The sequence below is a fragment of the Macrosteles quadrilineatus genome, unplaced genomic scaffold (assembly GCF_028750875.1).
Source record: "Macrosteles quadrilineatus isolate MER2022 unplaced genomic scaffold, UCM_ALF_1.0 Scaffold_2__2_contigs__length_208266976, whole genome shotgun sequence".
NCBI classification, from domain to species: domain Eukaryota; kingdom Metazoa; phylum Arthropoda; class Insecta; order Hemiptera; family Cicadellidae; genus Macrosteles; species Macrosteles quadrilineatus.
In genome coordinates this window covers 71,794,822-71,816,055 of record NW_026542595.1, presented here as the reverse complement: position 1 = coordinate 71,816,055, position 21,234 = coordinate 71,794,822, and the positions used below count along the sequence as shown (strand labels likewise).

General features: G+C 34.7%; 2 protein-coding genes across 6 annotated transcripts in view; both read left to right on the top strand.

Moving 5' to 3' along the window:
- Positions 1–8,021, top strand: part of LOC128985850 (paired box protein Pax-6-like) — an 86,686-nt gene extending 78,665 nt beyond the window's left edge. For all 4 annotated transcript variants that reach the window (XM_054405793.1, XM_054405792.1, XM_054405791.1 and 1 more), the window contains 4 exons: positions 2,512–2,594; positions 3,305–3,492; positions 5,126–5,358; positions 5,955–8,021. In XM_054405793.1, the coding sequence (XP_054261768.1) occupies positions 2,512–2,594; positions 3,305–3,492; positions 5,126–5,358; positions 5,955–6,037 (587 nt within the window). In that variant the 3' untranslated portion in view covers positions 6,038–8,021. The remainder of the gene's footprint in view (positions 1–2,511; positions 2,595–3,304; positions 3,493–5,125; positions 5,359–5,954) is intronic.
- Positions 8,022–13,196: 5,175 nt separating this feature from the next.
- On the top strand, positions 13,197–20,970 carry LOC128985508 (ribosomal RNA-processing protein 8). Of its 2 annotated transcripts, none has more exons than XM_054405066.1 (5): positions 13,197–13,352; positions 14,358–14,844; positions 15,646–15,807; positions 19,024–19,266; positions 20,751–20,970. In XM_054405066.1, exons 2-5 carry the CDS (start codon positions 14,366–14,368, stop codon positions 20,968–20,970), a joined length of 1,104 nt encoding a protein of 367 aa, XP_054261041.1. In that variant the 5' UTR covers positions 13,197–13,352; positions 14,358–14,365. The 2 variants fall into 2 exon arrangements, with proteins under 2 accessions (XP_054261041.1, XP_054261040.1); XM_054405065.1 differs by having other exon boundaries at positions 13,342–13,454.
- Positions 20,971–21,234: the final 264 nt, after the last annotated feature.

Below are 21,234 nucleotides of genomic sequence, written 5' to 3'. Positions count from 1 at the left end.
AATCATTTCATTTGATCTTTAATGGCAATTCTTTCGTAAGTAATACCGTAATACAACCGGGCCTCTAAATGCTTAATTATTGATTGCCAACATGCCATTTGTTTGTTTTGATTTAACCTCAAAATTTGACACATAAAACACATGATCGCACTACAGCTAAATAGGTTCATCTTCAAAGATATTCCACCACACCTTAACTGCTTCTAGCTAAAATATCCAACTGTAGGTAAGAATATTTTTGTATATATACGCCTCATAGGCTACACATATGTTCGAAAAAAATGTTCGATAATTATAGCATTAGTGTTGATTGTCAAACGCCAATCAATAGATACTTTCTTGGAAGCTCTGTTTTCTGTTTAGAAACTACTTTGCATCTACTTGTAGTGCATACAAAACACGGCCACGCTCTCGTGTTGTTCTCCTCTCGCCACAGACACTCTCCTCACCCTCTCTCTCCTTCTCCCGCCCCTCTTTACTCGACCACCCCTTTCTCCCAGCAAAATACCCGGTATAGTACTGTTGGGGAGAATAGGCTTATGTCAGGTAGTCTTCTCCACTCGCCTCGACACTCTAATGACCCCTTAATTTACGAGTTCGATAAGCCGGGTCGCCAGCGCCCCTACACTCCTCATTTCTGTCTGCAAACCAGAACTCGTCGATGTGGTTGAATACTTCACTTATCATTGTGCAAAGAGTCCACAAAGAAAGACGCTTCCTTATGGAACAACCTTGTTTCAAAATACAATACTGTGGTTTGGTTTTAAACGTTAAATAATGTGTAAGGTACCGAATTCGACCGCAATAAATTCATTTGATCAGGTTAGAATTTTGTCACCAGTAAATTAATTTGTTAGATAATATTTTATCTTATGTAAATTTTATTTGTACCATATAATATGTTGTAAAATGGTACCACTCAAGAGCCATAACGGAATTAAATGTAGGATTTGCGTTATTTGTAGAAACATTGTATACATAAATCTGTGGGATGACATCTGGTTGTTATGTAGACATTGATATTAGGTTCTTAGGTTGTATAGAACAGAACGTCTAAAAGTCCTATGTGTCAATGTGTGGTGTCCTATGTTGGGTGGTGTCTAGTTAGTATTCGATAATGTGTGTTTTAGTTTATCAAACCTTTAATAATAATCATTATAGATTTTTTGTTTTGTATTTTGTAATTATACATACAATGTTGGCTAATGATTGTATACATTCATCAACTGTAGAATTATTATTTTCATCTTCAAATACAATTTATTATTTGGTACAGAAAATGAAATTCAGTTTTTTTGGACAATTTAATTTAATTTTAGACAATTTTATGTTCAGACAAACACTGAATAGGAAATTTAATATTCCAAATTACTAATTATTTAAAAATAATAAATTACTCATCGTATTGTTAAAATGTCAACACAGATTTTGCTCATTGCATGTATTCCTTAGTATCTTTTAGTTACTACATGAAGGTCCTATTGTTACCCGTGTAGTCCGAATGAAATTTAGTTTAAAATAAATCAGTTACAATAAATGCTATTAAGCACTACAGTATTAGCATGGATAAAAGGAGTAGTAAATTGAATTGTGAAAGACAAATTCAATAATTTTATAAATATATAAACTGATATATTACTGCACTTGCTTTCACAACAATCCGTCTAAAACATATATTTTTGTTGCAGAATATTCTTTAGCATAAAATAGCTTTTCCCGTTCAATCCTTTATCACATCAAGCTTAAAGCAAAAATCAATCTAATAACACCAAGTTTACCTCCCACAGCTAAATTAAATATTTCAAATAAAGCGGGTAAAATTTAATAACCTACGAGGAGTTAAAAATGCCACACATTTTCACGGATGATCGCGCAGAGAAGCTTTTGATTGGCTAATAAGTCCACCAATGGGACCTCCCCTCCCGCATTCCTCACTTTATACCAGCTCTAACAGCTGATCTTCCTTTGTCGGGACATCTTTATCAGCTGTCTTTATTATCAGCTGTTTTATATCCCATTTCTGCGTTTAAGAGGTATCTTAAACATATCTAAACTTGTGGGCGTAAAAAGGAGTTATGTCCCAATTGATTTGTGTATTGTGTTGTTTTGCAGCCAAAGATATCGGTTATGATATATAGTTGGCTAAAATTTAAATAAATACTTGATGCGGCATTGATTTTATGTGTAAATGTTTTAAATTTAAAATGCTTAATTTCCCGACGTATTTATAAAATAATTGTCTAGTTAACAGAAATTGAATCGTACTCATAAGTCGGTGTAAATCCTAAACATATCCAATACCTTATAACTAAAGTAAAATTATTCACATTTTTATGTAGCATAACAAATTTTGAAAGTTAAGTAGTTATACTTGTTCAGTAAAGGTCATTAAAAAATTACACATTTGGGTATATATCTATGCTTTTCCTTGTCAAAATGTGTGTTTTTTTTTTGTACTTTTCCTTGTAATTTCAAAAAGTGTTATTATTTATTTTGATGTACGTTATTCAGAGTTCGAGCGGACCCACTACCCGGATGTGTTCGCCCGGGAAAGGCTTGCCGCCAAAATTGGACTTCCAGAAGCAAGGATACAGGTTAGTTAATATATATTAAGTCAACAGTCTGTCAAAAAAATATTGTTAGCAATAGTTAAAGTTTGATAATTATTCACGCATGCATACTTATATAGAATCTACTTTCCAACTACCGAAATAAGTTTTTGTGCAGCAGTTCCACATGTTGAATCTTAGTTCTTGTGATCACTTTGGGTCTCAACATCTCATTGCAGCAACCACTTATCATTGAAATGAATATGAATATTTATAGCAACAACATTCATAGTAATATTGCTAACTATTAGTAATACTTTCCGACAAAATTCCAACTTTGAATTGTAACAATGCCAGGGTTTGGAGTTGGAAAACAAAACAAAACAGAAAGAAAGAAAGAAAAAAATGAATGTCAAAAAATACAGAAAATATAAAATTAAAAGTCACATATTCTGGATCAATGCATTTAATCATTCGTGTGAATATGATTATATTATTTCTTAAAATTGGTTACAGTTTTATAGAGTGTGATGCATACCCTTTATTTATTTATTATTTATACTTTTATTTTCTCACCAATCTTTTGCACTAAATATTTTTGTTGTAATATGACCTTGTTCAGCAGACATGTAACATGTGAAGGATTTGAGATTAATGTGAGAAAGTCTTACGACCATATAAAAAAAAATCATATATCATATCATTATTCTTTTTTCGTTGTGTACTTGTAATATAATGACTTGGACTGTTTCCAGGTTTGGTTCTCGAACCGCCGAGCCAAGTGGAGACGCGAAGAGAAGCTCCGTAACCAACGGAGAGGCGACCCCCAGGCTCCCGACCCTCTGGACAGGTCTTCGCCCTCCAGGATCACACCCGGGGGCTTCAACAACTCCATGTACCCAGCCATACCTACACCGATCTCCATGCCAGGGGACTCCTACAGGTACACATCACCTTCTGCCTTGCACAATCATATACATCCCAATAAAGCTATTTATCTACACAACTAAGTGTAACGTCGCAATACCAGTTGATCTCATCATATTCTATATTCTATATATAACATTATATATATACATCATCATATATATCATTCTATTTTTACTTTTGGGTATTCCACAAAAAGATAAAATGTGTTTAAAACACCCTACTCAATAACAGAAAACAAAACTGTAAACAAACTGATTTTTGCTGATAATAAACTGCAGTTATAATATTCTCTTGTCGGAAAGAGGCTTGAAAAAGTCTGCAACTTCGACTGATTAAAAATTAACAAAAATTAGTTTTGATATCTAGGACTTGGAATCAGAACAACACTATTCAATAATAATAGCTCTCACCGTTTTTAATACATGTCTGGTATTATTTGTTGTTTAGACACAATCATTGAAATCTTATTCAATGCAAAGCCAAACTAAAAAATAAACTTTAAAAGAATCAAACTATATAAGTGCTACTACATACCCAAACATAGTTAATATCTATTTTATGTTTTAGCCCAGTTTCAATAACTTGAATTAGACTAAAATAGAGGTAAATCACGAAGGAAATAGCATATTTTTGTGTTGTGCAAGAAAATGTGGGATGAATAGTTGTCCTATTTACCATCAAACCTAATCTGTGGTAAGTGGTTCGTTAGTTGCGAGAAGGGAGGTGGAAAGAAGAATAAAGATGAAGGAAGTGAGCAAGGAAGGAAGGAAGGGTGCCAAACGACTGGCGAGGTGTGAAGCAGTCCTGCTAATCCATAATCAATAGAGGGAGCATTGCTACACATGTCCAGATATCAGGATAACGTCCGTGATTAACTGCACGCCCTGTATACAATGTGTGATACACGGATCACACGCTGTACATTGAGGTTAGATAACCCACCGAGGGTGGTTTGTTGTCGTGGTGTTGTTAAATGACTGATCCAGTCCTTTATTTAAACACATTGACATATTTGATTAATAATTTTCGAAACATTTTACCTTCTCTAGTTTAAATTGCAAATACATCTAGATGAATGTTCCAAGCGAGTTTTTTTTTTTATTTGAGTTTCTCTAAAAGACATTTTACCTTTGTAAATGTCTACTCATTTAATCTATGGTTTTACTAAATCTTTAAATGCACTGTTTTGCATTGGCCTGACTCGAGCTAGAATATAACAAACATCACACTAATGCTGTTTGTCAAATACTGTAGTGGGCCAAGTGGTTCACGAATAGGATAGCGCATTGTATGGTAAATTTGGCGAATAGTAGTTGAGTCGATAGCGCGACGGACTTCTGAACCGACTTCAGCGATGTCGCATGTAGTGTGTTCACCCAAGGCCGCACTTGATATACGTCACCCCATTCACCCCCGGTGTCGTTATTCACCAGTACGTACGGAATGGATCATTCTTGTACTGTATCGGCTCACCTCTTGCTTCCTCTGATATGTTCCACTAGCCCGAGATCCAAGTGTACGGGAAAATGCAATGTTAAAAGAGACTATAAACAAACATTTACCTTTGACACCCATTCAATCAGTTTCTCTCCACACAGCTCTAAAGTGTCTTTCTCTCCGTCTAACCTAACACTGTTGTTTTCTAGCCCCATGTCGTCGATGCCCAACTTCAGCATGGGTGGCACAGGTGGCGGCCAGGGTCTAGGGTCTCCGGGACCCGCGGCGTGTCTCCAGCAGAGGGACTCCACGCCGTACCCCTGCATGTCGCGGTACGAGCCCCTCAGTCTCCAGGGCTACGGTCCGCCCAAACACTCTCCTTGCAGTCCCTCCCAGGGCTACCAGACCCACCAGTACCCGCCCAACTCTTCCAGCTCTACAGGTCAGTCATTAGACATATGCAATGTGCTGTGTCATATTAGCCTACGGATGACTTGTACTGACGTTTTGGCCTCGTTACAGATGGCTGTCTCTGCACTAACTCTGCATTATTTACTATTACACGGTTTTATTTGTTATCCCAAACTCAATAAATTGTAGTAAAAAGTGTGTTTTTGGAAGCTTGACTTAAAATGATGGAGGTTTTTCATCATTATTTCGATACGTCACTCGTCTATTTTGCACCTTATATGCACTTTTCTTCCCCAATTACATCTCCTGCTTTTTGTTTCCTATTACTTGACAAGAGTCAATCCTATTAACTCAACATATACTTTAAAATACTAAGGTAAATCGATTTTGATTGCAAAATGTCTTAAATGTATATCATTGTTTAATTTGTTTATCTCGTGATGGTCATTCTTTTTAGCTTCTATTTAACTTTATACATTTACAAAGCTATGTAACGAGCGAAAGTTCTGAATATATTTTACATTCGTGCAGTTATTAGTAGTAGGCCTATATTTGTAAGCTAATAAGGAATAATATTGTTTTATAGCTACCAAACACAAGCTTTACTATTTTATTTTTATTTTTCAGGTCTGATATCTCCGGGAGTTAGTGTTCCCATAGCAGTTCCAGGCCAGGATATGTCTGCCCAATATTGGCCTCGTCTGCAGTGACCCTGGTGGACATAAGCTTCTCGACTCAGCTGAAAACGTGATGGTTCCACGGCATGACAGCTGATAACGTGATGGTTCCACTGTATGACAGCTGACAACGTGATGGTTCCAATGCATGACAGTTGACAACGTGATGGTTCCACTGCATGACAGCGGACAACGTGACGGTGCCATGGCATGACAGCTGACAACGTGATGGTTCCACTGCATGACAGCTGGCAACGTTATGGTCGCAGCATGAGAGCTGGCAACGTTATGGTCGCAGCATGAGAGCTGGCAACGTGATGGTTCCACTACATGACAGCTGACAACGTGATGGTTACACTACATGACAGTTGACAACGTGACAGTTTGACTGCATGACAGCTGACAACGTGACGGTGCCACGGCATGACAGCTGACAACGTGACGGTCCGATGGCATGACGGCTGGAAAAGTCAAAACCTCACTATCAGCTGGCTCTATTTGTGATACTTTTGTAACCCAAAAAACATTTTTCTCCGATGTAGTTGGTTATACAGCTGTGAGTTTCAAAATTGAAAGAAACCTTCTATTAGTCCTGTATTATATAGTCTTAGTGTGATATCCGATTACAGATTAGAAATCTCTTGTCGCACAGTATGAGTGTATGTTTATCCATTCATATTTTGCAAACTTATACTTTTAAGTAACTTTTAGAATTTTTTTCTTATTGACATTACATTAAGTCTTTGCCTCAAATGTCTGAAAAGAAAACCCAAACTTCAAGTTCATCACATTAGTCAAAGCACTTATAAGACTTAAGAGACAAATATGTCAGGGTAGATAGTTTTTAAATGCAATGTTTACAGAAGTGATTTTGGCGGACAAATAAAATATTGTACATTTATTTATTACATTCCAATGTAAGGCATATTTTAAGAAAGGTAAAATTAAATCGCAATTCTGAAAAATTGTCAGGGCGTTAAAGAGGTATCTTTGTATTACAGATCTATCTCCATTCTACCTGACTTGTTGGTGCTGGTATAACTGTGTATTATGTAAATATTTTGCACAAAACTGTGTTCTAATGATCTCTACCTTAGCAAGTTGACTATATCTTTATAGATAACATGATTTCCAACCTACCTGGAAGATAATCAGAATTCAAACAATATCAAACACTCTAGGATTGCAAACTCAAATAGCTCTAATACGATTTTTATATGTAAGAGCTAATGTTGTATTTATTGTTTGTGATATAGAATTACAAATATGTGCCTCCCTCCTGTCCAAAATCGATTAGTTTTTAACAAATTCGTTTTAAAATGTAAAATAAAGATACGAAAAAGGACTACTACGCGCCTGTAGCGTTGGCTTGACTGTAGCTGTGGTTATAATAAATTATGTCTTGTTTATATATGTATTGTATTTATTATTGTATAGTTTCATGACTGCATCTATGAGCTCTGTCGAAAGTACAAATTCCAAATTACTTGGCCTAACTAGTTTCGTTGAAAGTGATTTACTTCTAAATAAAACGCATGAATGGTTTGATAATAATTTACTTACACGCCTTTCTTTTTCCTATACTTCATCACCCTTCAGAAAACTGTAACAAAAGGCTACGTGAAGAGGTGTAGTTTATTTTGAGTATAAACATTATTAATTAATTTTAATATCTAGGATATTTACCTACATTGTAAAACACGTTAAAAGCCAAGCAATTATATGTTGTCACACTTTCTAACCTCATCAAAACAAATTACTATTCTGAACTATGTAAATAACGTCTAAGGACTAAGTTGAACTAGTACTGTACTGTATTGTTGGATATTAGGAGGAAAGTTCGGCCGTTTTCTAATTCTCACCACATTAACTGATCACCCAGCGCACCTAGCAAGTTCTGCAATATGTATATAATGTACTGTAACTGTCTAGCATGTATGACATGACCCTGTATAGCGTAGGTTCTATCTTGTTCCGAGTATCTGTTGAGTTGTTTTTAAGTTTGTGTGATGTAATAATAAAAAGTAATAAAGAATTTTCTAATAACAAACGTGTCTAGTAATTGTCTTCCTTTACAACAATTTGATACACGTATCAGTCGGCTGTGCACTGTGCAGTGTGCAGTCAGTAGACCCTAAGTTCAATGTCCAGTTAGCCAGTTAAGCCTTGAGGGCGTTGGCCATTGATTGTTTCTATCAAGCTCAAAGATAAATTTTACAAGATGTATTTTACTCTTTATTGGTTTCAATACCAGAAGACAAACTATGGTTTACTAAAGAGCCTCTTATTTTGCTGAAACTTAAATAAAAATAACTACGAACACTTATTTAGTTTGTGTTACCGGATAGATGTTTGTGACCCTATAATTAATTGTTTAACCTTTTTATAATCAATGTTATGATCTTGGAATGATTCAGTAATTCATTTAAGATTTAATCAGGCATATAAATTAGGCATCTGATATTGTAAAATATTGGGCCGAGGGCAAGACGTCGGGGTCGAGACATTTGACTCTTGTGGTTTGCCCGCGGCACAGCAAGGCTATCTGGTGACACGCGCAGCCCGCCTTGAGCCGTTCTGGCTCATGAGCTCTTTCTATCCTATACTAAGAGCAATTAGCAAATATACGAGCTAAGTCTGTTTGTCTGTCTGTAATATATTTCTCGAAATCAAGCTGAAGGATTTTTACTAAATTTTGGAATTAGGGACTTATAGTCCTAAAAACGTGATTGGTGACAGCCACTACCTCAAGAAACTTCGTATTTCGCTACACAACTTATTCAAAAATTTAACATTGGCTTTATGGGTTGCTAAGTAACTACTGTATGTTGATTGAACAAAATAACAAGGAAAAGTAAACAAAACGCTTGTAACATGTGTTTACAACATATAAAGCCATCCAGCCAATCAGTACACTAGCCAATTACAAAATACAGTACAAAGGGAAAACATCAGTTGTAACTACTGTATTGAGCAAAGATTAGACTGAAGATAACTCTACATTGGGGATTGGGGAAAGGTGTTTAGTATTGGTGATGTTTGAGTCAACTTGATTGTTTGAGCGTCAACTCAATGTTTCACTTTTACCTTTATTTAAGGGTAGATTAAAAAAAAAATTATTCACTCTTTTATTGTTTACATTATTTGGACAGCTGTATTCAGTTATATACTATTAAAGTTAATTATTGTATTACAATAATCTTTACAGTAAACAATATAAGCTTGAATCGAACTTATCTGTCTTCAGCTAATCCATTATATAATAATAATAGTATTTTAGAGAGTATGCTCATGCTGAAGTTTTTACTTATACTTAAAGAAAAATTTAATTTACAGTAGTACCAAAATCACACCCCGTACTATGCTGTATTAACGCTATTGTAGCTGATTGCTATACTACTGTATTAACGCTATTGAGCATATTAATTCCTACTGTAGGAACTGATATAAAAAAATACTTCTTTATTTGTTTTATTTATTTACAACGTAAGAAATGTGTTAGGATTAAAATAAACTAATGTGTTGGATTGCCTAGTTAAAATTTCCATAAAAGTAAATTTAAATTCCACTGATACATAAATAATAAAAGCCGAAATTAGTTATAAAGAAAACGCGAGTTTCCTTTATATTGCTTTTAGAATCGAAATAAACAAACCAAGCCATGGCTCGGTCCCCCGGTACTTCTTTCTTATAACACCAAAAGTCACGAGCAGTAGCAATGTTCAACCATCATTTGGCTTCATACATTATATACCCAGCTTCAAATTAAAGCATTCTATTATGCTCAAAGACTTCAAGGTGTTACAATTTAAAATCTTTGTAAATCTAAGGTTTGGCCCAAGTATATGGTCTACAAACCTTTATTGTACAAATAAATGTATCGTTTTTTCTGCTATAGGCTTCGTTCATATTATAATCAATGTTATGATCATTATTAATGCTTAAATGAGTTTGAAATATTCAAGAGCAAAGCTGGTTTTTTGTTTGGTTGGCTTGGACTTTTTCTGTTATTGAGTTTGAACAATTTTACATAGTTGCCATTATTGGTATTTCGAGGCTGCTGCTTGATGTACTATAATCTCCTCATATTTTGAGTCTTCTGCCTGATACATTTTTGACCAAATTCTTTGATAATGTTTCAATAATGCTTGTCGGGTAGCTCTGGTATCTAACACAAACTTAATTGCTAGTCAAATAATTGTCAAAGGATCCTTAAGAGTCATAGTTATTAGTAGGTATCTATTATGTTTACATTAAACAAGTATTCATCAAGTAACCCGTGTGAAAATCTCCAGTATAATACAACCTGTCAGCTACATGACTAATTTCCATATATTGTAGAAAGTTCTCCACAAAAAACTTCAAAAACAATTTAAAACGTGAATGGCTCATATCGGCAAAATATTACTTTTTATTGTACGACAAAATAAAATTCTTCCCAATGATCGAAAACATACGTTTGACAATAGTTTTGTCCAATGTCATTTCTATAATAGCATAAATGATGTATGCTAGTTAGTGATGTATGATGTAGTTAAAAAGGTACTAAACGCATTAACAATTAATGTATTAAGTTAACATGATAAGAAGTTTGACTGTTTCTTTGATATTGAGATTTTCCACATTCAATATATGTAGTTGCATTTTTGACAGATTCATTAAATGCTTATAACACAGCTATTTCATTATAAAGTAGTATAAAATTAGCCATATGGTCATAATGTAAACAAATCTGAGGGGAAACTTAAAAGGCCACTGGGGCAGAGCCCCAAGCAGGGAATTTACCTTATTTCTCTTTTAATGGCTCGTCTACATACCAAGACGAAAAACATGTTTTTACAAACCATAGACATTTTATCTCTGAAATAAGAAACAACTCTGTAAAAGTATGCAATTTTAAACATAAACATACACTTTTATTATCTTGACTAAGTTTAAGTGCTACAGTACTGAATACTGTACATTTAGTTAGAACATCCACAAACAATCAAATCTTTAGTGCAATCTTTGCTGAACCGAAAAAAAACTCACATACCGGGACGCACAATTTGTTTTTCAGGATTAATTTTGCCAACAGTGTCATTTAGAGGCTTCTGATTGACTATAACGAAGGTTTAGTAAAATTTGAAAAATTATTTTTGTTCATAGAATAAAATTATAAATGCCTCAAATTCAATTTTATATTTTTTTATTATGAAATTAAACCGCCATAACCCAACCAAACCAACCAAACGTGCTGACAATGAAAAAATCTAATGAAGGTTTATTAATCGAAAAAATAGTTCTGTTCATAAAATAAAATTATAAATGCCTCAAATCCTATTTTATAATTTTTTTATTATAAAATTAAACTATCAAAACCTAACCAAACTAAACAGACTTGCTAACAATGAAAAATCAAATGAAGGTTTAACCGAAAAAATATTTCTGTTCATAAAATAAAACTATAAATGGGTCAAATTCTATTTCATAATGTTTTAATTACAAAATTAAACCGCCATAACCTAACCAAACTAAGCAAACTTGTTGATAATGAAAAAATCCAATACAAAAAAATAGTGCTGTGGGTGGGATTCAAACCTGGGTCCTTCGGATCATCACATGATCATCAGCCTAGCAGTACACCACCGAGGCAGTTGTCATCAACCGTATCGTCACGTTAATGATGTTCCCTCAGCCAATCAGAAGCCTCAAAATAATGCTGTAGGCACAGAGAAGTGTAGGCAACACTAATCCTGAAATAAAAATTCAGCTACCGGGACTCTTATTTAGGTTCAGTGCGTTAGTTTATAAGGAAAAGTACCGTCCTCTGTTTATTTTGGATGGCTGAACAATTGAAATAACATCTGTTAATTTAATGTCCATTTCGTCATCAACAATAGGAAATATATAGTCATTTTCTGTTGATTTGGAGCTTCTTCTAAAAAAGTTCACCTTAACTTCGTTCTTCTCAAAACAAGTTTCAAGAACGACTCCATAGAATGGGGGTTTCTTTTTTTATGTTCTTATTGAAGATGAACTCAACAATTACGTAAACATCAGGTTTAAGCTCTTATTTAGAGAATCCTTTTTTTTGGGGGGGGGAGGTTCGTAAGTCACTTCGTCTGGTTGTAGATCTATCTCCGATTCCAGTGGCCCATTTCATAATAAGTTACAAGTTACAACTTGTAACTTGTAATTTCCATTCGATTTGCATTGGGCGATCAGCTGATTTACTAATAATATTAGTTTGTACATAATTATGAAATTGGCCCCAGGTCAGTAAAAGTTTCTGGATCCCTATCTGAATCAGAGTCTCTTAAAGAATACTGGTCACAGTATCGTCACTTGAGTTGGCATTTGCAAGTTTCTTATTAGGTTTAACAATCTTTAGTTTGCTGTGGTTTTCCTTTGTTTCGGTATCAGGTGTTTTGGATGTACATAGTTGAGGACCATTCATTGATCTGAATTGCTTCTTCAATTCCCTTTCCTCAGGGACAATTAGTTTCCTCTTCTTCCTCTGTTTCAGAGCAGTCTCTCTCTTCCTATTTTCTCCAAGAAAAAAAAAAAGATAGAATCAGTCCACCTGTTGCTTGAATTAAGCTCTTCGGTTACCTAATAAATAAAGCTATGCCACGTTTTGGATATTATAAGTTATAGAACAAACTCGATTTGATAAGCTGGCAGCACATTTGCGCTGTACCATTAAAACACGGCCGCCTTTAACTACCTGGGGCCCATTTCATAATAAAGTACAAACTAATATTATTAGTAAATCAGCTGATCGCCCAATGCAAATCTAATGGAAATTACAAGTTACAAGTTGTAACTTGTAACTTGTAGTTTATTATGAAATGGGCCCCTGGAGTATGTTTTATCTATGCTATAAGCTATGCTACATTTTTAATAAAACCATTATAAGCTATACCACATGTCTACGATTATAAGCTGTGAAAAAACTTAAATTTCCCATTATAAGCTATACCACATAAAAAACTGCTTCACGTATTATATATATAGATATGGTACAAATTCGCAATTATAAGCAATGCCATTATAAGGTATGACATCTTACCCAATTCTTTTGGTCTGTCTTCACCTCAAGTCGAGTGTCTGTTGACAGCTGTCTGTTAACAGCTGTTGAGATGAGCTGTTTTTGTTTTATTATTTGAATTTTAATTTCAAATTTGTTTGTCTTTGTCAGTTAGTTGAGTTCTTCCGTATTTACTAGCCTAGCCTAGCCTCTCACTCTCACTAGTTTTGAAGCAAAATTATTGCTAAAACTTAACGCATTGGTTTTATTCATATTCATAAAGTAAACCTTTTTATTAAAGGTTTCAGGAATACTCATATATTTGTCGCTACACATGTAAGTATTTAAAAAAACCTCAAGCAAGGTAAGTTTGAGGTTAGAGTTAGAAACACGAGTTAAGAGTCCTAGGCCTAAAGAAGCCATTGGAAGTAAATATGTGTGAGTTGAAAATATTTTATATAGTTAAGTTAATATCCTATGTTTGTATGTCTTAGCCCAAGGCTCAAATAAGTTATGGAGAGTAGTCTAGGCTTAAAATATAAAAACTCAACTGATTTTTTGTTAGGCCCATCCCAGTATCAAGAACTTGAATTGTATGCCTTACCTATAGATTTACCTTTGTTGTTGTTGCCTTAGTTAATTTGAGGGGTACACTTCCATATCTGTTGGCACAAACAACCGAATGAGTAATATTGTTTTTTTTTATTGTTTAATTCGATATATCGTTTGGTTAGCTAACTTAGGTTAGGTTAACCTTAACTAACCAAACGATATAGCCTATCGATCAATATTTTCATTGATGTTTGTGCCAACAGATATGGAAGTGTACCCGAACATAATAATAATATCACAACATAAAAACAAATCGGGTAACTTACACTTCCGTATCTGTTGGAAAAAACAATGAATGAAAAATTATTTGATGTGCTGTATCGATTATTTCATTCGATATATCGTTTGGTAAGTTAGGTAACCAAACGATACATCAAATTAAACAATCAATACATATTGAATAACTTTTTATTTGGTTGTTTTTGACAACAGATACGGAAGTCTACCTAAAAAATCTCCGGTAGGGCCTAGGCTCATTTTGATTGATGCCAAATTTTAGGGAAAAGCCTTGAATTTTTACTCAATTTTATCATCTTATTCTATCATACTAGAAAGTTAACTCATTAGTGCGGTCAATGTGTTCCGCTTCACACTGACCTAAGTTTTACTAAGCCTACCTACCACAAAATTCTTGAAAGTAATGAGTTTGATAAAAATGTTTTTCCATAGTAACTTAGGCTAAATTACTTCAGGTAAAATTGAACAAATCTGTGAAAAATACTGTTTTAGGTCAGGTCATGGGTAAAGTAAAGCCAAGCATTCTAACTGGATTGTTCTCCCATCTGTCAGTTAGTAAAAAACAAAAATCAAAATATCAAGACCTAAAGCATGTGTCACCTAAATCAAAACTTTCGTCTCCAAAAACGAAAACAACTCAGAGGAAGAAAGGGAAAAAGATAGTGACTACTCTGTCTACAGCCATGTTGAAGAATTCCAAAGGAAACAATGAAGCTTTGTTAACTCCGAGCACATCATACACTCCTAATAAAGCCATGATAAAACACAAATTAAACTTAAAAACAAGTGTACACAAAATAATAGCTAATCCTAAAAACTATCTGCTGAACGTTTCTACAAATCAGTATAATAAAATCACTGACTCTCCATCACCATCAATTACAACAACACCTGTTGGGAAAAGAGAAAAATTCAAAAACAGTAAGGCTTGTTCCTTAAGAGAGAGAATGCTCAAGAGATTAAAAGCGGCTAAATTCAGGTATGTAAATGTTGAAAATCTATATAGGCCTTATTTATTAAACTAGCTTTAAACTTAAGGGAGCCACTTTTTGACATTTGAAACTCTCTTGAACACTCTTGAAAAAATAGAACATCAACTTATGTTTCTACTATGTCACCTAGTTTGTTATTATCGTAAACTAAACTAGAAGCAAACTGAAGTAAAAAAATAAAAAAACCTAGGCTTAAACTAACTGCGGCAGTACCCTGTGAAAGAGTCTTCTTGAAAATACCATATAGCCTAGGCCTAACTTAAAATATTCAGTTTAAGTTATTTAATATGTATACAATGACATTGTATATCACGTTATAACTATATCTGAAGCGATATATATATATATATATATATATATATATATATACCGGTAACCTTATTTATGTTAAACTAATATTTCATATATGCCTAGTAGGCTCTCTGTGGAATTGTACCTGTGCTTTATTATTTTGTATATAATATAACTTTCTTCATGACTTCATAACATACTTTGTGTGAATGGGTAAATTTGTTCTGAGTTTTTTACAGATGTGTAGATTACTATAGTTTTAAGAATCCCTGTTTTTTAAACTTTGGAAACAAGGATTTTAAAGGAATAGTAGGCTTATTTACCGTAATAACTAACAAACATTATGCTATTAATCTGCCCTGAAATTTTGTTGTAATTATTGTGTAGGTTTTGGTTAGCCGTTACAGTTTGGTTCATTAACTTATTATTGTTTTCCAGTTAAATGAGCCTTATTGTATTCACAACTTTTATGATTAATGCATTGGAAATGATCACAGGTACATGAATGAGCAGTTATACAATGCTGAGAGTAAAGGGGCAGAAAAGATGTTTTCAGAAGATCCGTCTGCCTTCAAGGCTTACCATGAAGGTTACAGGCAGCAAGTAGCCCGTTGGCCCATCAATCCTGTGGATATTATTATCAAGTCCCTTAAAAAGAGGTAAGTGAATAAACTGTATAAACCCCTTAGGGTACAAACACACGCGGTGCTGCACGTCATGGTGCCTAAAAAACAAATACGTAGTCCTACTTGATAATGAGAAGGAACACAGAGAGAGCGGCATGACTCTATTTGAGCCAACACATTATATTCAAACTGGTTGAGTTTGATTTTTTGGAGTGGCAACACACATTTTTCATGTAGTCTTCCTAGCAATGAATCTTTTAAATCAAGGTTTTGGGCTATTGCTATTAGACATTTTTTTCATGCATTTTATTACATAGCCTATAGATTCAACTTTTTACTTTCCTATATTCTTTTGTTAAAATGTACACAAAATTACTACCTACCTTAAAAACAAAAAGCTTCCATCTTTTCTGGTTCTTGAGTAAAGTGCAAAATACCATTTAACACTTTAAAACCTAAGATCGAGTATAGGTCAGGGTTTATTTTGTTGAATCTCACCTGCGAGCGGTACCGTAGTGCTTATAGTGGCATTTGTTGTGTTCTGCCGACGGTGACACGGTAGCTCAGATGGTTAAGGTGTTACACTGATGAACCGTTTTAAATATAAAACTAGTGTACATGTTGCTCGAATTCGAGCAATTGCAAAGTATTACAGGAGTTATTTTAAAACGAATAACAGTCATATTTACCATTAATTTAAAAGAGTCAACTCAAAGATTACCGGTGTGTAACTCAGACCATTTTTATCTTCGTTATTGATAAACCTAAAGCATTCCTGCCGGTTTTCTCCTTCTCAAAATGCCTCGCTGTACAGGCAACACAGGTCATTGATAGAGGGCCAATTGAGAACGAAAAGTCGTTTTGGGGTAGTGTTAGGGAGCATTTGTAACCTAATAGTTGAGATTGTCCAGGGTCAGGTGCTGACTGTGATGAGTTAAGCCTATTACGCGCCACGGTTCTGTAGCTGCGGTCGTTATCACGATTACGCCTCCTGTCTATGTTTCGTTGTCGTCACGTCGGAGGCATTTAAAAGAAAAAAACAACAACAAATAAACAAATTATAGCTACACAAAACAACGATAAATGCACAAATTTAAGTTACAATCATACTAACACGATCCTTCATAGCGACACAAAACAATGATATACACAACTTTAAGATACAACCATACTAACACGATCCGTCTTGGGGGTTATGTTTACATAAACTCAAATAGTAAATAAATGTACTCAATGCGTTTCATTGAATTGAAAAATAACAGCAATTAAATTATACAGCTGATCAAAATGTAAACAATTATGTTCTCCATAAGGATTACATGGGAACTTTCAAAGCCACTGGGGCAGAGCCCAAGGGACTTTTTCAAAAATGTAAGGCCAGTTTGCAAATCTACGCGACACGCTCTTTCCAATGAGACGTCAATGGATAAAATCTGTTAAGAAATGGCGGAGGAGTTCAACCGACAAAGTTTCATGTAGCGTATTAATTATATAGATGAAACTAACATTATGTTACATAGTTTTTACATATAACTTCGTAGTCAAAACCTTGCAGGAATATAGCATACCTTAGAAGTCTTTGCACAGTCATTCGTGGTAATTCGCGGGGTTGAAGATAGAAACAAGCGGTTTATTTTCTGTTTTTAAAATAAACCTTTTGGAAAACACATATTGAAAAAACTTATTTACACCCCAAAAGATTGCTGTAGCTTCTTTATCGATTTGAGAATACGACCGTTTCGTGAGCGTAAGAGTGCGAGAAGCGAAACATTGGTCTTTTTGATCCATCCGGGAGAGCGTGTGAAAGAGTAGCTCCAAGCCCTACTGGATTGGCATCAACTGACAGAATAATTGGTAATTTAGGGTCATATGGAACCAAAACTCTATCTGAAGCAATTTCCTTTTTTGTTTGAAGCCAAGATTTCTCACAATCTGAGGTCCAGGTAAACTTTCTACCACCTCTGGTCAGTTCATACAAAGGGTGCAACGATTGACAAACCTTCCATAATAGTTAATGAGACCCAACCAACTTTTAAGCTCATCTTTATTGGTCGGTCGGGGAGCATTTACTACCGCCTCCACTTTGTCTTTACATTTGTGAATACCCTTTTCTGATATTTCATGCCCTAAATACACTATCTTAGCTTTAAATAAATTACATTTCTTACTATTGACTCACAAGTTATTATTGGATAACCTTCTGAAAACTTCATTTGGCCGATCTTTGTGCTCCTCTAACGTTTTACTCACAACTCTAATGTCATCGTAAAACACCGTAACACCTGGAATGTTGTCTAGAGCTTGAGAGATGAATCTTTGCCACTCAGCTGGAGCATTTTTGATTCCGAACATGAGTCTATTGACAGCATATACACCCTTATATGTGCTAATGGCCTGTCTGGCACTCTCATTGTCCATTGGAATGTTTAAATACGCTTGAGAAATATCAATAGCCGAAAAATACTTACAGCCACTCATGCTTGCAAATATGTCGTCCAAGGTTGGAATTGGATAATGATCAGGTTCCAAGGTCTTATTAACTGATACTTTGTAATCAGCACAAAGTAAACAATACAGCACAATACAATATAGCAATACAATATAACAATATAGCAGTTGTGTGTTGGGTGAATATCCCCATTTGGTTTAACTATCGATACTATAGGTGTACCCCATTGACTGTAGGTTAGGCTATGTTTCAAATTTCAAGTCTCTAGCTCATCAGGAACTTCGTTTAAAATTGATATCAAAATTTGTAGGAAAGCGAGCTAATAAAAACAAGCCCATGGGGTGTAGCCCAAGGGAAATATGAAAATTAAATTATATAATATTGCATTGTCTTCCATTTGTGAGCTATGTTTCAAGTTTCAAGTCTCTAGGTCATCGGGAAGTTAGTATAAAATTGATTCCAAAATTTGTACCGGACAAGAAAGCGAGCTAATAAAAACGTTTTAATAAAAATTAATATCATAACACTTGAAACATATACACTTATACTGTATTTAACCAGACGGTAAATATATATAAAAGGTGGCAGGCTTGTCAGGAACTTCCGGTAGCCAATAGGATATAAGTAGGTACGCCATTCAATATTCTTGTCATTCACCTACTCTGTCATCATAATAGGAGTGTATTTTCTATATATTACTAGACATATTTTTATTTAATTTATGTTAAATTAATAACACCTTAAGAAGTTATTAAATCCGTTTATCTATTATTTAATTATTAACTCTCTTGTCTTCGCAGGGCCAAAAGTGGAGATCTTGTGGTGGCAGATTTCGGGTGTGGTGAGGCCAAGTTGGCAGAGGCACTTCCATGTACTGTACACTCTCTAGACCTGGTTAGCCTGAACCCGCAAGTGACTGTGTGTGACATGTCCCGCACACCCCTAGGTGACGCTTCGTGTGACGTCGTGGTGTTCTGTCTATCTCTCATGGGCACAAACCTGGTGGACTACATGCGCGAGGCCAATAGAGTCCTCAAGGAGAAGTAAGTCCTCTAGATTTATGTAGATTACGTAATGGTTTTCATAATCTGGCAAAAAAGTTTTACAGACCTGCAGTCTATGCAGTTGCCATTTCAATGAAAAGTATTAAGAAAAAGTATGGTTTACGGTGATTAACCTTACGTAGGGTTCTAGATGAAAGACTTATAACAGCTCCTCAAATATATACCTACCTATCTAAACTTACTTTGTATTGACATAAAAGACAGTCATTCAATCAATTATCAATTCAATTATTTAAGATTGAAAGTGTAGTAGAAAATGTAAATAATTGTTGGGTAATTGAAATTGACCGTGATCAACCCCAATGCTGCTTTTGGGTCGGATTATTATTGGAGTATAATCAAAATTAACTGATCATCTAATAAATTTCAAAACATAATTACCACTTCGTACAAGGGTTTCCGTAAATTAAGATATCCAACAAGCTGCAGTCTCAGCTAAGCAAGCTAGCTTATATGAAACTACCACTGTGTCCCTTCTTAACTTCCCTGACTACATTCTAGCTGTTCCCACCACTACACAACGATTAGTTTATTATGGTTACTGTTTGTAAGCAATGTAAGAAAAAAAGTATTCTCCCTATTCTCTCACTGAGTATGTAGATTCCGTTAATAGGTTTCTGTGGGAAGGAGGTCAACCCCCAATAAAATCCATTGACAGTTGGCAGACACCTATAGAAAAAATGCATGAATTTGTTAATTATTTTTTGTAAATGGCTTTGGGAGTTTCAAGAAGGCGTACATTTATTCACGGTTGTACAGTTCCCATCAAGTGATTGAACTTAAAACTTTGCTTGTGCATTTAAGCTTTATTGGACTAGTGTTTACAATTGTCTACAGTACTCTTGAAGATGTGGCAAGTTCAGTTCGGCAATCTCAGTCACAACATGATTTGCATGTAAAATTTCTCTGAGGTCACTGGCTCAAAAAAATTACTGAGCGACCACGTCCCCCACACCTTAAGGACATTTCCTTCATCCAAATACCTTTCCCCATTCAAAACTGTAAACTTACGACTTTAATGAACCTATGTGAGGGTTGACTCCTTTGACCTCAGAAATGTAATCTTAAAACGTGATTCATTCAAAGTTTAGGGTAGTGCTAATTTTCCCTTGAATTGCTATTAGCTAGTCTTCTGTGTTAAAAACAATTGTTACAAAGGGGTAGGAATTGGTTGTAATAGTTATGTTAGGTGTAAAGAACACTATAATACTTTATTCTGAAAAGGGTGACCGACCATATGAATGTAGGTATTTTAAGCCAATTATGAATGAAGATGAGTGTAGGATGAGGATCTTCTAGTCTTGTTATTGACTAAGGCCGACATATTCCTTAGACACAGTTGTTAATTAATAGCCCATATAGCCAGTAGCAAAAACGTTTCTAGGGTATGATATTACCAGCTTGCTTGGTCACAGCTTTTTTGTTTCACCAGACTCGCTTATAACTTTGTTTTGTTATTCCAGAGGCATAATGAAAATAGCTGAGATTGAAAGTAGGTTTGAAGACTTGAACCAGTTCATCCATGGTGTTGAAAGAATGGGTTTCGAAGCTGTCTCTCAAGACTTGTCTCACAATTTATTTTATTTCTTGGACTTCAAAAAGAATTCAAACACTAGTAAGAAAAAGAAAAAAAGGAACATTCCAGAACTGACTTTAAAGCCTTGCCTGTACAAGAAAAGATAAATATATATATTTTTTAAATATTAGTTTCACTGTCATTGTTTGACCTACTATCCAGGTATAGACCAAAATTACCGAGTCATGTGAGAAAGTACAACTGATGACCCACATGAAACATTAGTAGACTCTTGCCAAACTGACGCTGCTATAAATTAATCATCAGCTAGTGTCTGTAAAATCCAAAAATTAGATTTGTATAGTGATACAGCTAAGATTATCATGTCTCAACCAACACCTGTTTAATGGGTGTGCCACATCTCAACAACG